Below are 14739 nucleotides of genomic sequence, written 5' to 3' on the forward strand. Positions count from 1 at the left end.
TGACAGGCTAACCATGACTTCACATGGTTAGCCACATGGGGTGGGGCTAAAGTGTCCCCTGCCGTGACTGGGATTTGAACCCCAACCTGGTTAACACAAGTGCATATCACAAAAAGACACTGTGCACACATCACAAACCCTTGACAAATGTGGCCTCGTTTTGTGCTCGATTCACTGTGCTCTGCTATACATGCTGGCAATACAGTGTCCTTGATTTCTTCATTTTCTTTAATACAGTACATGATTGTCGTTGAGAGTGCTGGAGTCTATTAGTCTTTAGCTAATACCCTGCAAAGAATGGAGCCCTCCATCCCTCTTTCTCTCTCTCTTCCTGTCCCTTGTATTTAGCCTCGCTAGTGTTTTTATTGTGTTCCTATTTCCTGTGTTCCTATTATATTGTTCCTATTTCCTGTGTTCCTATTTGCTGTCTTCCTATTTCCTGTGTTCCTATTATATTGTTCCTATTTCCTGATTGCCTTGTCACTTTGATACCTACCCACATGTAATACTGTAATACCTCAACTACCTGGTACCCCTGCACATTGACTCAGTTCTGGTACTCCTTATATATAGCCTCATAACTACCTGGTACCCCTGCACATTGACTCGGTTTGTGTAATTGTAGTAAATGTGTTACTATTTCCTAATATACAATTTTCCCAAATATTTGTCTTACTTTTTAACTCTGCATTGTTGTTAATGGGCTCGTAAATAAGCACTTCACTGTAAAGTCTACACCTGTTGTATTCGGCGTATGTGACCAATACAATTCCCCCCCCCCCTCCCTCCCTCCCCCCTCCTCCCTCCCCCCCCCTCCTCCCTCCCCCTCCCTCCCTCTCTCCCCCTCCCCCTCCCCTCCTCCCTCCCCTCCTCCCTCTCTCCCTCCCTCCCCCTCCCCTCCCCCTCCTCTCTCCCCCCCCCCCTCCTCCCTCCCTCCCCTTAGAGACGGTACTTCCTCAGCAGTTCTTGTTGCCACATGTACTTCCTCTCCGGGAAGCGTTCAGGAATCCTGATCCTGTGGAAGTCCTGGATACACCTCTCCAGCTCCTGCTCCGGTGTTAACTTCTCCTTGTTGGCCTTCCTCTTGGCTGCAGCGTCCCGGTGCTCCCTGATCCCCATGGTCCTCACACGGAGCAGGTCCGTCTTCCTCCTCACCTCCGACGGCTGGAGCAGCTGAACGGGCCCTTTAGGGGAGGAGGAGGAAGGAGAGAGAAGAAGAAGACGTTTTATTAAACAGACACCTTTTCAAAACACCCAAAGTCACCGAAGGGATACAGCGGAGAGGTACAGAAGAGGAGGAACATCCACACCTTTCTTCAGTGGCCGGTCCAGGGTCTGGGCGACGGGGTGAGGCTGACGGCTGACGGAACCACAGATGACAGTGCCCTGAGGGGAGCCGGCTTCTGATTGGGTCTCGGAGCAGGAAGTAGAGAGCTCGTTCAAAGATGTGCCACTCTCTCCCTCGCGCTCACTCTTGTGGCTCTTGCAGCAGCAGTCGCAGTGGGACGAAGACCACCTGGATGGGCCACCTGGAGAAGACATGTGTGTAGACAAACACACACACACACACACACACACACACACACACACACACACACACACACACACACACACACACACACACACACACACACACACACACACACACACACACACACACACACACACACAACCTGATTTCCATAACCGAAGTGACAGAAGTAGACAGAGACTGCAGGCTTCAGTTCACAAATGACTCACATATTGAATTCATCAGTTATCATAGACGTGAATAAATTGTTGTGACAAGAGAATCCTCACAATATACATTATTATTAGCTAACACTCTCTCAGCCTACACTGACAGCTGTATAATCAAACAGACTGGTTACTGAACAGACAAACCCTGACAGATGTAGAATGGAATGTCATCAAGACATCTTTCACAGGATGTAGGGAGAGGGGCAGCATCACTTACCTTTCATTACTGAGTCTTTGAGTGAGTGCGTGTGTGATGGATATAGTGTGTGTGTGTGTGTGATGGATATAGTGTGTGTGTGTGTGTGTGTGTTGGATAAAGTGTGTGTGTGTGTTGGATATAGTGTGTGTGTGTGTGTGTGTGTGTGTGTGTGTGTGTGTGTGTGTGTGTGTGTGTGTGTGTGTGTGTGTGTGTGTGTGTGTGTGTGTGTGTGTGTGTGTGTGTGTGTGTGTGTGTGTGTGTGTGTTGGATGTGTGTGTGTGTGTGATGGATAAAGTGTGTGTGTGTGTGTGATGTGTGTGTGTGTGTGTGTGTGTGTGTGTGTGTGTGTGTGTGTGTGTGTGTGTGTGTGTGTGTGTGTGTGTGTGTGTGTGTGTGTGTGTGTGTGTGTGTGCGTGTGCGCGTGCGTGTGTGTGTGTGTTGGATAAAGTGTGTGTGTGTGTGTGTGTGTGCTCCTCTAGACCTTCTCCTCTAGACCTATTCCTCTAGACCTCTTCTAGACCACCTCCTCTAGACCTCCTCCTCTAGACCTCCTCCTCTAGACCTCCTCTAGACCTCCTCCTCTAGAATACCTCCTCTAGACCACCTCCTCAAGACCTCCTCTAGACCTCCTCCTCTAGACCTCCTCTAGACCTCCTCTAGACCTCCTCAAGACCTCCTCTAGACCTCCTCTAGACCTCCTCTAGACCTCCTCCTCTAGACCTCCTCTAGACCTCCTCCTCTAGACCACCTCCTCTAGACCACCTCCTCTAGACCTCCTCCTCTAGACCACCTCCTCTAGACCACCTCCTCAAGACCTTCTCTAGACCTCCTCCACTAGACATCCTCTAGACCTCCTCTAGACCTCCTCCTCTAGATCTCCTCTAGACCACCTCCTCTAGACCTCCTCCTCTAGACCACATCCTCAAGACCTCCTCTAGACCTCTACTAGACCTCCTCCTCTAGACCTCCTCTAGACCTCCTCCACTAGACATCCTCTAGACCTCCTCCTCTAGACCTTCTCCTCTAAACTTCCTCTAGACCTCCTCTAGACCTCTACTAGACCTCCTCCTCTAGACCTCCTCCACTAGACATCCTCTAGACCTCCTCCTCTAGACCTTCTCCTCTAGACCTCCTCCAGACCTCATCCTCTAGAATTCCTCTAAACTTCCTCTAGACCTCCTCTAAACCACCTCCTCTAGACCTCCTCCAGACCTCCTCTAGACCTCCTCTAGACCTCCTCTAAACCTCCTCTAGTCCTCCTCCTCTAGACCTCCTCCAGACCTCCTCCAGACCTCCTCTAGACCTCCTCTAAACCTCCTCTAGTCCTCCTCCTCTAGACCTCCTCTAGACCTCCTCTAGACCTCCTCCTCTAGACCACCTCCTCTAGACCACCTCCTCTAGACCTCCTCCTCTAGACCACCTCCTCTAGACCACCTCCTCAAGACCTCCTCTAGACCTCCTCCACTAGACATCCTCTAGACCTCCTCCTCTAGATCTCCTCTAGACCTCCTCCTCTAGACCACCTCCTCTAGACCTCCTCCTCTAGACCACATCCTCAAGACCTCCTCTAGACCTCTACTAGACCTCCTCCTCTAGACCTCCTCTAGACCTCCTCCACTAGACATCCTCTAGACCTCCTCCTCTAGACCTTCTCCTCTAAACTTCCTCTAGACCTCCTCTAAACCTCCTCCTCTAGACCTCTACTAGACCTCCTCCTCTAGACCTCATCTAGACCTCCTCCACTAGACATCCTCTAGACCTCCTCCTCTAGACCTTCTCCTCTAGACCTCCTCCAGACCTCCTCCTCCTTTAAACTTCCTCTAGACCTCCTCTAAACCACCTCCTCTAGACCTCCTCCAGACCTCCTCTAGACCTCCTCTAGACCTCCTCTAAACCACCTCCTCTAGACCTCCTCCAGACCTCCTCTAGACCTCCTCTAGACCTCCTCTAAACCTCCTCTAGTCCTCCTCCTCTAGACCTCCTCCAGACCTCCTCCAGACCTCCTCTAGACCTCCTCTAGTCCTCCTCTAGACCTCCTCTAGACCTCCTCCTCTAGACCTCCTCTAGACCTCCTCTAGACAGCATAACACCCTTCCTTCCCTTCGTATCCACTTCTCATCCTCGCCTCTGAAACCAAAGTCAGTCTGAATTTGTCCTACATGCCCGCTAGACATTTCTCATTAAAACCATCACTGTAACAACTTCATACAGTACACACAGGGAGAGGGAGAGAAAAAGAAGGGTTTTCCTATGGGGACAGCCAAATAACCCTTTTGGAACCCTTTTTTCTATGAGTGTACACAGTGAACTACTTTTGACGGTGTTTAGGGAATAGGTTGTCATTTGGGAGGAAACCTAAGACATCATTAATCCTGGGTGTTACACATGCAATAGCAGCAGAATGAGGTTGCTGAGATGGGGGAGGAGTGAAGTGTGTGTGTGTGTGTGTGTGTGTGTGTGTGTGTGTGTGTGTGTGTGTGTGTGTGTGTGTGTGTGTGTGTGTGTGTGTGTGTGTGTGTGTGTGTGTGTGTGTGTGTGTGTGTGTGTGTGTGTGTGTGTGTGTGTGTGTGTGTGTGTGTGCTGTCAGTGTGTGACAGGGTTCAACTGGTTTTGGATACCTGCTGTCAGTGACACGCACAAACACACTCAAAACTGACAGTGGTTCAACTGCCTGTGGATATGCCCTTACACACACGCACACACACACACACACACACACACACACACACACACACACACACACACACACACACACACACACACACACACACACACACACACACACACACACACACACACACACACACACACACACACACACACACAGCCTCTGGATATGCTCTGAATAGGATGTTTTCCAGTAGAAGTCTTACCAAGGTAAAATGTGACTGTCTTCGGAACCTGAGGCCAGACTAGCAAATAAAAGAAGGCCAAGGTGCTGGGAAGGTTAAGATGGAAAACAGAAGACTACGACTGGGAAGGTTAAGATGGAAAACAGAAGACTACGACTGGGAAGGTTAGGAGGAAAACAGAAGACTACGACTGGGAAGGTTAAGATGGAAAACAGAAGACTACGGCTGGGAAGGATAAGATGGAAAACAGAAGACTACGACTGGGAAGGTTAAGATGGAAAACAGAAGACTACGACTGGGAAGGTTAAGATGGAAACAGAAGACTACAGCTGGGAAGGTTAGGAGGAAAACAGAAGACTACAGCTGGGAAGGTTATGAGGAAAACAGAAGACTACGACTGGGAAGGTTAGGAGGACAACAGAAGACTACGACTGGGAAGGTTAGGAGGAAAACAGAAGACTACAGCTGGGAAGGTTAGGAGGAAAACAGAAGACTACGACTGGGAAGGTTAGGAGGAAAACAGAAGACTACGACTGGGAAGGTTAGGGGGGGAACAGAAGACTACACCTGGGATGGTTAGGATGGAAAACAGAAGACTACGACTGGGAAGGTTAGGAGGAAAACAGAAGACTACGACTGGGAAGGTTAGGAGGAAAACAGAAGACTACGACTGGGAAGGTTAGGAGGAAAACAAAAGACTACGACTGGGAAGGTTAGGAGGAAAACAGAAGACTACGACTGGGAAGGTTAGGAGGACAACAGAAGACTACATCTGGGAAGGTTAGGAGGAAAACAGAAGACTACAGCTGGGAAGGTTAGGAGGAAAACAGAAGACTACGACTGGGAAGGTTAGGAGGACAACAGAAGACTACATCTGGGAAGGTTAGGAGGAAAACAGAAGACTACAGCTGGGAAGGTTAGGAGGAAAACAGAAGACTACGACTGGGAAGGTTAGGAGGAAAACAGAAGACTACGACTGGGAAGGTTAGGGGGAAAACAGAAGACTACACCTGGGAAGGTTAGAAGGAAAACAGAAGACTACGACTGGGAAGGTTAGGGGGAAAACAGAAGACTACGACTGGGAAGGTTAGGAGGAAAACAGAAGACTACACCTGGGAAGGTTAGGAGGAAAACAGAAGACTACAGCTGGGAAGGTTAGGAGGAAAACAGAAGACTACGACTGGGAAGGTTAGGAGGACAACAGAAGACTATATCTGGGAAGGTTAGGAGGAAAACAGAAGACTACAGCTGGGAAGGTTAGGAGGAAAACAGAAGACTACGACTGGGAAGGTTAGGAGGAAAACAGAAGACTACGACTGGGAAGGTTAGGGGGAAAACAGAAGACTACGACTGGGAAGGTTAGGAGGAAAACAAAAGACTACGACTGGGAAGGTTAGGAGGAAAACAGAAGACGATGACTGGGAAGGTTAGGAGGAAAACAGAAGACTACATCTGGGAAGGTTAGGGGGAAAACAGAAGACTACACCTGGGAAGGTTAGGAGGACAACAGAAGACTACGACTGGGAAGGTTAGGAGGAAAACAGAAGACTACACTGGGAAGGTTAGGAGGAAAACAGAAGACTACGACTGGGAAGGTTAGGAGGAAAACAGAAGACTACGACTGGGAAGGTTAGGAGGACAACAGAAGACTACATCTGGGAAGGTTAGGAGGAAAACAGAAGACTACAGCTGGGAAGGTTAGGAGGAAAACAGAAGACTACGACTGGGAAGGTTAGGAGGACAACAGAAGACTACATCTGGGAAGGTTAGGAGGAAAACAGAAGACTACAGCTGGGAAGGTTAGGAGGAAAACAGAAGACTACGACTGGGAAGGTTAGGAGGAAAACAGAAGACTACGACTGGGAAGGTTAGGGGGAAAACAGAAGACTACAGCTGGGAAGGTTAGGATGGAAAACAGAAGACTACACCTGGGAAGGTTAGGATGGAAAACAGAAGACTACACCTGGGAAGGTTAGGATGGAAAACAGAAGACTACGACTGGGAAGGTTAGAAGGAAAACAGAAGACTACGACTGGGAAGGTTAGGAGGAAAACAGAAGACTACGACTGGGAAGGTTAGGAGGAAAACAAAAGACTACGACTGGGAAGGTTAGGAGGAAAACAGAAGACGACGACTGGGAAGGTTAGGAGGAAAACAGAAGACTACATCTGGGAAGGTTAGGGGGAAAACAGAAGACTACACCTGGGAAGGTTAGGAGGACAACAGAAGACTACAACTGGGAAGGTTAGGAGGAAAACAGAAGACTACACTGGGAAGGTTAGGAGGAAAACAGAAGACTACATCTGGGAAGGTTAGGAGGAAAACAGAAGACTACGACTGGGAAGGTTAGGGGGAAAACAGAAGACTACGACTGGGAAGGTTAGGGGGAAAACAGAAGACTACGACTGGGAAGGTTAGGAGGAAAACAGAAGACTACACCTGGGAAGGTTAGGAGGAAAACAGAAGACTACAGCTGGGAAGGTTAGGAGGAAAACAGAAGACTATGACTGGGAAGGTTAGGAGGACAACAGAAGACTACATCTGGGAAGGTTAGGAGGAAAACAGAAGACTACAGCTGGGAAGGTTAGGAGGAAAACAGAAGACTACGACTGGGAAGGTTAGGAGGAAAACAGAAGACTACGACTGGGAAGGTTAGGGGGAAAACAGAAGACTACGACTGGGAAGGTTAGGAGGAAAACAAAAGACTACGACTGGGAAGGTTAGGAGGAAAACAGAAGACGACGACTGGGAAGGTTAGGAGGAAAACAGAAGACTACATCTGGGAAGGTTAGGGGGAAAACAGAAGACTACACCTGGGAAGGTTAGGAGGACAACAGAAGACTATGACTGGGAAGGTTAGGAGGAAAACAGAAGACTACACTGGGAAGGTTAGGAGGAAAACAGAAGACTACGACTGGGAAGGTTAGGAGGAAAACAGAAGACTACACCTGGGAAGGTTAGGAGGAAAACAGAAGACTACATCTGGGAAGATTAGAAGGAAAACAGAAGACTACATCTGGGAAGGTTAGGAGGAAAACAGAAGACTATGACTGGGAAGGTTAGGGGGAAAACAGAAGACTACGACTGGGAAGGTTAGGAGGAAAACAGAAGACTACATCTGGGAAGGTTAGGAGGAAAACAGAAGACTATGACTGGGAAGGTTAGGGGGAAAACAGAAGACTACGACTGGGAAGGTTAGGAGGAAAACAGAAGACTACGACTGGGAAGGTTAGGAGGAAAACAGAAGACTACGACTGGGAAGGTTAGGAGGAAAACATGGACGGAGGGACCTCATCCGAGATCAGCATTCCTACTCTGAGACACTTTGTGAATACAGGCCCTGGCTTTGTGCCTGTACAGACTACAAGCATTCAATGATTCATTTATTTTCAGATGTATTTTATATTCACGCATGTCTTTGAGGACCTTGTATCTTCCCTAAAGAAACATTATTCCATGTCAACGTTACAATTGATGTTTTTTAAATGTTCTATAGCCTGGAAGGACAGACATGCCCGCTGACTTCGCTCTGATCTCCTTACAGGAATACAACCATCTAAAACAATAATAGGACTACTCAAGCATAGACAGTCTAAATGGACAAAAACATCCGACGTGTAATTGTTTTCCCCATACAAGGGGTAATCATTGGGTCATTACCTGCAGACAGTGTTTACGTCCCAAATAACACCCTATTCCCTATTGCAGTGCACTAGTTCTGTCCAGGTCTCATAGAGCTCTGGTCAAATGTAGTGCACTATATAGAGATTAGGGTGTTATTTGGTATGCAAGCCCAGTGCATTTGGCAATTGATATGAAACAAGGAGTTTAGTTCAACGGGGATTTGAGCCTCTCAGCTTTTTACTGTAATAACAGCCTCATCTCTGCATAGTGATGTGACTGCATTAGTCTGATAGCAGAGAGAGAGAGAGAGAGAGAGAGAGAGAGAGAGAGAGAGAGAGAGAGAGAGAGAGAGAGAGAGAGAGAGAGAGAGAGAGAGAGAGTTTCCCATGCCAATAAAGCCCCTTGAATTGAATTGAGAGAGAGGCTAACAGCTTTTTAATGGCTAATCCATGCCTGAGTCCCAAATGGCACCCTATTCCCTATATAGTCTACTGGTTTTGATCAAGGCCCTATGAGTCCTGGTCATAAGTAGGGCACTGTAATAGGGAATAGGGTGCCATTTGGGACGGGACCTGAGTAAAGAGGCAAATCAGACCATCAATGTCTCCTCATAGAGAGAATCAGACTGCATTGGGAACTGTGCCCACCAAACAGAGAGGTAGGGAGAGAGAGAGAAACAGGGAGGGAGGGAGAGAGAAACAGGGAGGGAGAGAGAGAGAAACAGGGAGGGAGAGAGGGAGACAAACAAAAAGGGAGAGAGAGAGAAACAGAGGGAGGAAGGGAGAGAGGGAAACGGAGAGAGGGAGAGAAAAGGTTCAAGGAGAGAGAAGCAGAGAGGCAGGGAGAGAGAGAGAAATAAAGAGGAAGGAAGGGAAACAGAGGGAGATGGAGAAAGAGAGAGAGGGAGATGGAGAAAGAGATGGAGGTATGGAGAGAAATAGAGATGGAGGGAGAAAGAGAGGGAGGGATGGAGAGAAACAGAGAGGGAGGGAGAGAGAGAAACAGGGAGAGGGAGGGAGGGGGAAGGAGGGGAGGTAGAGAAACAGGCAGGCAGGGAGAGACAGAGGGAGGAGAGAATCAAAGATGGAGGGAGGGCAAGTCGGTTAGGACATCAACTTTGTACATGACACAAGTCATTTTTCCAACAATTGTTTTTACAGACAGATTATTTAACAGTTAATTCACTGTTCAGGAGTCTTATGGCTTGGGGTTAGAAGCTGACAAGGAGCCTTTTGGTCCTTTGACTTGGCTCTACGGTATTGCTTGCCATGCGGTAGTAGAGAGAACAGTCTATGACTTGGGTGGCTGGGATCTTTGACCATTTTTAGAGCCTTCCTTTGACTCCGCCTGGTGCAGAGGTCCTGGATGTCAGGCAGCTTAGCCCCAGTGATGTACTGGGCCGTACGCACTACCCTCTGAAGTGCATTGCAGTCATAGGCTGAGCAGTTGCCGTACCAGGCAGTGATGCAACCATGCTCTCGATGTTGCAGCTGTAGAACCTTTTGAGGACCTGAGGACTCATGAGGGAGAATAGGCTTTATCGTGCCCTCTTCCCGACTGTCTTGGTGTGTGGACACCAAGGAAGTTGAAGCTCTCAACCTGCTCTACTACAGCCCCATCGATGAGAATGGGGTGTGCTCGGTCCTCCTTTTCCTGTAGTCCACAATCATCTCCTTAGTCTTGGTTACATTGAGGGATAGGTTGTTATTCTGGCACCACCCGGCCAGGTCTCTGACCTCCTCCCTATAGGCTGTCTCGTCGTTGTCGGTGATCAGGCCTACCACTGATGTTTCATCAGCAAACTTAATGATGGTGTTGGAGTCGTGCTTGGCCATGCAGTCATGGGTGAACAGGGAGTACAGGAGAAGACTGAGCACGCACCCCTGCGGGGCTCCAATGTTGAGGATCAGCGTGGCAGATGTGTTGCTACCTACTCTTACCACCTGGGGACGGCCCGTCAGAAAGTACAGGATCCAGTTACAGAGGGAGGTGGTTAAGGGCATTCACAAGGGCATTCACCACCCCCTCTATCTCTCGACCTCTCACTCTCCCAGAAACCCCATAATTAGCGTCATACACATTTCAGGGCAGTTACTGTTGAAGGTTTGTTTTCTATACAGAACATTCATGATGGAAACAAACTTTAACAGTACAGAAAGAAAAAATAATAATTTCAGGAACCGTATCCATAACCTGACATACATGTTTTAAATCTTTATATCTTTTAATAATTTATACACCTTGTTCCTAAATGACCGCGCCTTGTTCCTAGACGACCGCACCTTGTTCCTAGACAACCACGCCTTGTTCCTAGACAAACACTCCTTGTTCCTAGACGACCGCACCTTGTTCCTAGACAACCACGCCTTGTTCCTAGACGACCGCACCTTGTTCCTAGACAACCACGCCTTGTTCCTAGACAACCATGCCTTGTTCCTAGACGACCGCACCTTGTTCCTAGACGACCGCACCTTGTTCCTAGACGACCGCACCTTGTTCCTAGACACCACGCCTTGTTCCTAGACAACCATGCCTTGTTCCTAGACGACCGCACCTTGTTCCTAGACAACCACACCTTGTTCCTAGACAATCACGCCTTGTTCCTAGACAACCACGCCTTGTTCCTAGACAATCATGCCTTGTTCCTAGACAACCACGCCTTGTTCCTAGACAACCACGCCTTGTTCCTAGATGACCGCGCCTAGTTCCTAGACGACCGCACCTTGTTCCTAGTCGACCGCGCCTTGTTCCTAGACGACCGCAACTTCTTCATAGACGACCGCGCCTAGACAACCGCGCCTTGTTCCTAGACAACCGCGCCTAGTTCCTGGACGACCGCACCTTCTTCATAGACGACCGCGCCTAGACAACCGCGCCTGGTTCCTAGGCGACCGCGCCTAGTTCCTAGACGACCGCACCTTCTTCCTAGACGACCGCGCCTAGACAACCGCGCCTTGTTCCTAGACAACCACGCCTAGACAACCGCGCCTTGTTCCTAGACGACCGCACCTTCTTCCTAGATGACCGCACCTTCTTCCTAGACGACCGCGCCTAGACAACCGCGCCTTGTTCCTAGACAACCACGCCTAGACAACCGCGTCTTGTTCCTAGACGACCGCACCTTCTTCCTAGACGACCGCACCTTCTTCCTTGACGACCGCGCCTAGACAACCGCGCCTTGTTCCTAGACGACCGCGCCTTGTTCCTAGGCGACCACGCCTAGTTCCTAGGCGACCGCACCTTCTTCCTAGACGACCGCGCCTAGACAACCGCGCCTTGTTCCTAGACAACCACGCCTAGACAACCGCGCCTAGTTCCTAGACGACCGCACCTTCTTCCTAGACGACCGCGCCTAGACAACCGCGCCTTGTTCCTAGACAACCACGCCTAGACAACCGCGCCTTGTTCCTAGACGACCGCACCTTCTTCCTAGACGACCGCACCTTCTTCCTAGACGACCGAACCTTCTTCATAGACGACCGCGCCTAGACAACCACGCCTGGTTCCTAGGCGACCGCGCCTAGTGCCTAGACGACCGCACCTTCTTCCTAGACGACCGCGCCTAGACAACCGCGCCTTGTTCCTAGACAACCACGCCTAGACAACCGCGCCTTGTTCCTAGACAACCACGCCTAGACGACCGCACCTTCTTCCTAGACGACCGCACCTTCTTCCTTGACGACCGCGCCTAGACAACCGCGCCTTGTTCCTAGACGACCGCACCTTCTTCCTAGACGACCGCGCCTAGACAACCGCGCCTTGTTCCTAGACAACCACGCCTAGACGACCGCACCTTCTTCCTAGACGACCGCACCTTCTTCCTAGACGACAGCACCTTCTTCCTAGACGACCGCACCTTCTTCATAGACGACCGCGCCTAGACAACCGCGCCTTGTTCCTAGACAACCACGCCTAGACGACCGCACCTTCTTCCTAGACGACCGCGCCTTCTTCCTAGACGACCGCACCTTCTTCCTAGACGACCGCACCTTCTTCCTAGACAACCACGCCTAGACGACCGCACCTTCTTCCTAGACGACCGCACCTTCTTCATAGACGACCGCGCCTAGACAACCGCGCCTGGTTCCTAGGCGACCGCGCCTAGTTCCTAGACGACCGCACCTTCTTCCTAGATGACCGCGCCTAGACAACCACGCCTAGACAACCGCGCCTTGTTCCTAGATGACCGCACCTTCTTCCTAGACGACCGCACCTTCTTCCTTGACGACCGCACCTTCTTCCTAGACGACCGCGCCTAGACAACCGCGCCTTGTTCCTAGACAACCACGCCTAGACAACCGCGCCTTGTTCCTAGACGACCGCACCTTCTTCCTAGACGACCGCACCTTCTTCATAGACGACCGCGCCTAGAAAACCGCGCCTGGTTCCTAGGCGACCGCGCCTAGTTCCTAGACGACCGCACCTTCTTCCTAAACGACCGCGCCTAGACAACCGCGCCTTGTTCCTAGACAACCACGCCTAGACAACCGCGCCTAGTTCCTAGACGACCGCACCTTCTTCCTAGACGACCGCACCTAGCCAACCGCGCCTTGTTCCTAGACAACCACGCCTAGACAACCGCGCCTTGTTCCTAGACGACCGCACCTTCTTCCTAGACGACCGCACCTTCTTCCTAGACGACCGCACCTTCTTCCTTGACGACCGCGCCTAGACAACCGCGCCTTGTTCCTAGACGACCGCGCCTTGTTCCTAGGCGACCACGCCTAGTTCCTAGGCGACCACGCCTAGTTCCTAGACGACCGCACCTTCTTCCTAGACGACCGCGCGTAGACAACCGCGCCTTGTTCCTAGACGACCGCTCCTTGTTCCTAGACGACCGTGCGTAGACAACCGCGCCTTGTTCCTAGACGACCGCTCCTTGTTCCTAGACGACCACGTCTAGACAACCACGCCGTGTTCCTAGACGACCACTACATTAGCTCATAATAATACCGTAAGTGAGAGTAATCTGCTGCTCAAAATTATTATTTATTTATTTTAATGAAAAAAATAAGAAAAAAACGAATCTGTTGCTCCTGAGTCAGACACACCCAGTCAGACACACCCACCCAGACACACCCACCCAGACACACCCAGTCAGACACACCCAGTCAGACACACCCAGACAGATACACCCACTCAGACACACCCACTCAGACACAACCAGTCAGACACACAACCAGTCAGACACACAACCAGTCACACACACAACCAGTCACACACACAACCAGCCACACACACAACCAGTCACACACACACACACACACACACACACACACACACACACACACACAGACCTGCCTGTTCTTCAATCTTCCGTTTTCAATGGCAGCCTCGGCCCAGATTCACAAAACCTTCTTAAGACATTTGTTGTTCTTAAATGCATTTAATTCCTTAATGATAGAAGGTTCTTGGGGAATTTTTTTTTGCTTAATTTCCTATGTTTTTCCTTAAGCAAAAAGTTAAGAAGACATTCGATTATTGAAAATAAAGCTCTCGGAAATTATCTTAATTCCAAGATAACTAAACCCTTGTCTTAAATTCAGTGCAGTGAGAGAATAAGCAACAATGAAAGCAACATGTTTAATTTACTCACAAACTCATCTGAAAAGTTTCACTATTGATTGTGATTGAAACTCAAGAACATGTTTTGAGGAACAGTGATCTGTTGCTAGCTATATAGTTAGTTTAAATCGGTTGACTAGCAACAAGATATTTGAGAAGTTTGTAAGAAAATCATGAAATCTTAAGCTATTGTTGAGGAATTCCACTCTTTGGAAATTCTTTTTATTTTCTTAAGAAACTTCTTACGTTTTTGCGTAAGAAGTGTATTGTGAATCTGGGCCCTGTTGTCTGGCCTCCTCCATCTCTATCTACCAACAAGAAAATAGGTCTGAAACGCAAATAAACCTTTCACAACTCAAAGCTGATCAGGCTGAGTTAGAGAAAAATCTTGCTTGAACTTTTTCAATTTCTGAAAACAACAAAAGTGTTTGTTTCTCATCAGGTGTTGGTTGGGTTTGTTGTGTGTCCTCGTTTCAAATAACAAAGGCCTTTATATACACTACCGTGCAAATGTTTGGGGTCACATAGAAATGTCCTTGTTTTTGAAATATTTTTTTTTTTAAATGTCCATTAAAATAACATCAAATTGATCAGAAATATAGTGTAGATATTGTTAATGTTGTAAATGACTAGCGTAGCTGGAAATGATCAATGATGAAAATGATCAATTAGCCTTTTAAAATTATGAACTTCGATTAGCTAACACAATGGGCCATTAGAACACAGGAGTGATGGTTGCTGATAATGGGACTCTGTACA

At 49.0% G+C, this 14739-nt stretch overlaps 1 protein-coding gene across 1 annotated transcript in view; it reads right to left on the minus strand.

The window, feature by feature from the left end:
* Positions 1 to 939: 939 nt before the first annotated feature.
* LOC123993697 (BTB/POZ domain-containing protein KCTD16-like) overlaps positions 940 to 14739 on the minus strand; it is a 36732-nt gene continuing 22932 nt past the window's right edge. The window contains exons 2-3 of the mRNA XM_046296106.1: positions 1311 to 1529; positions 940 to 1184 (exon numbers count right to left, since the gene is read on the minus strand). Of these exons, the coding sequence (XP_046152062.1) occupies positions 940 to 1184; positions 1311 to 1529 (464 nt within the window). The remainder of the gene's footprint in view (positions 1185 to 1310; positions 1530 to 14739) is intronic.

Source organism: Oncorhynchus gorbuscha, linkage group LG13, assembly GCF_021184085.1.
Source record: "Oncorhynchus gorbuscha isolate QuinsamMale2020 ecotype Even-year linkage group LG13, OgorEven_v1.0, whole genome shotgun sequence".
Taxonomy (NCBI): Eukaryota; Metazoa; Chordata; class Actinopteri; order Salmoniformes; family Salmonidae; genus Oncorhynchus; species Oncorhynchus gorbuscha.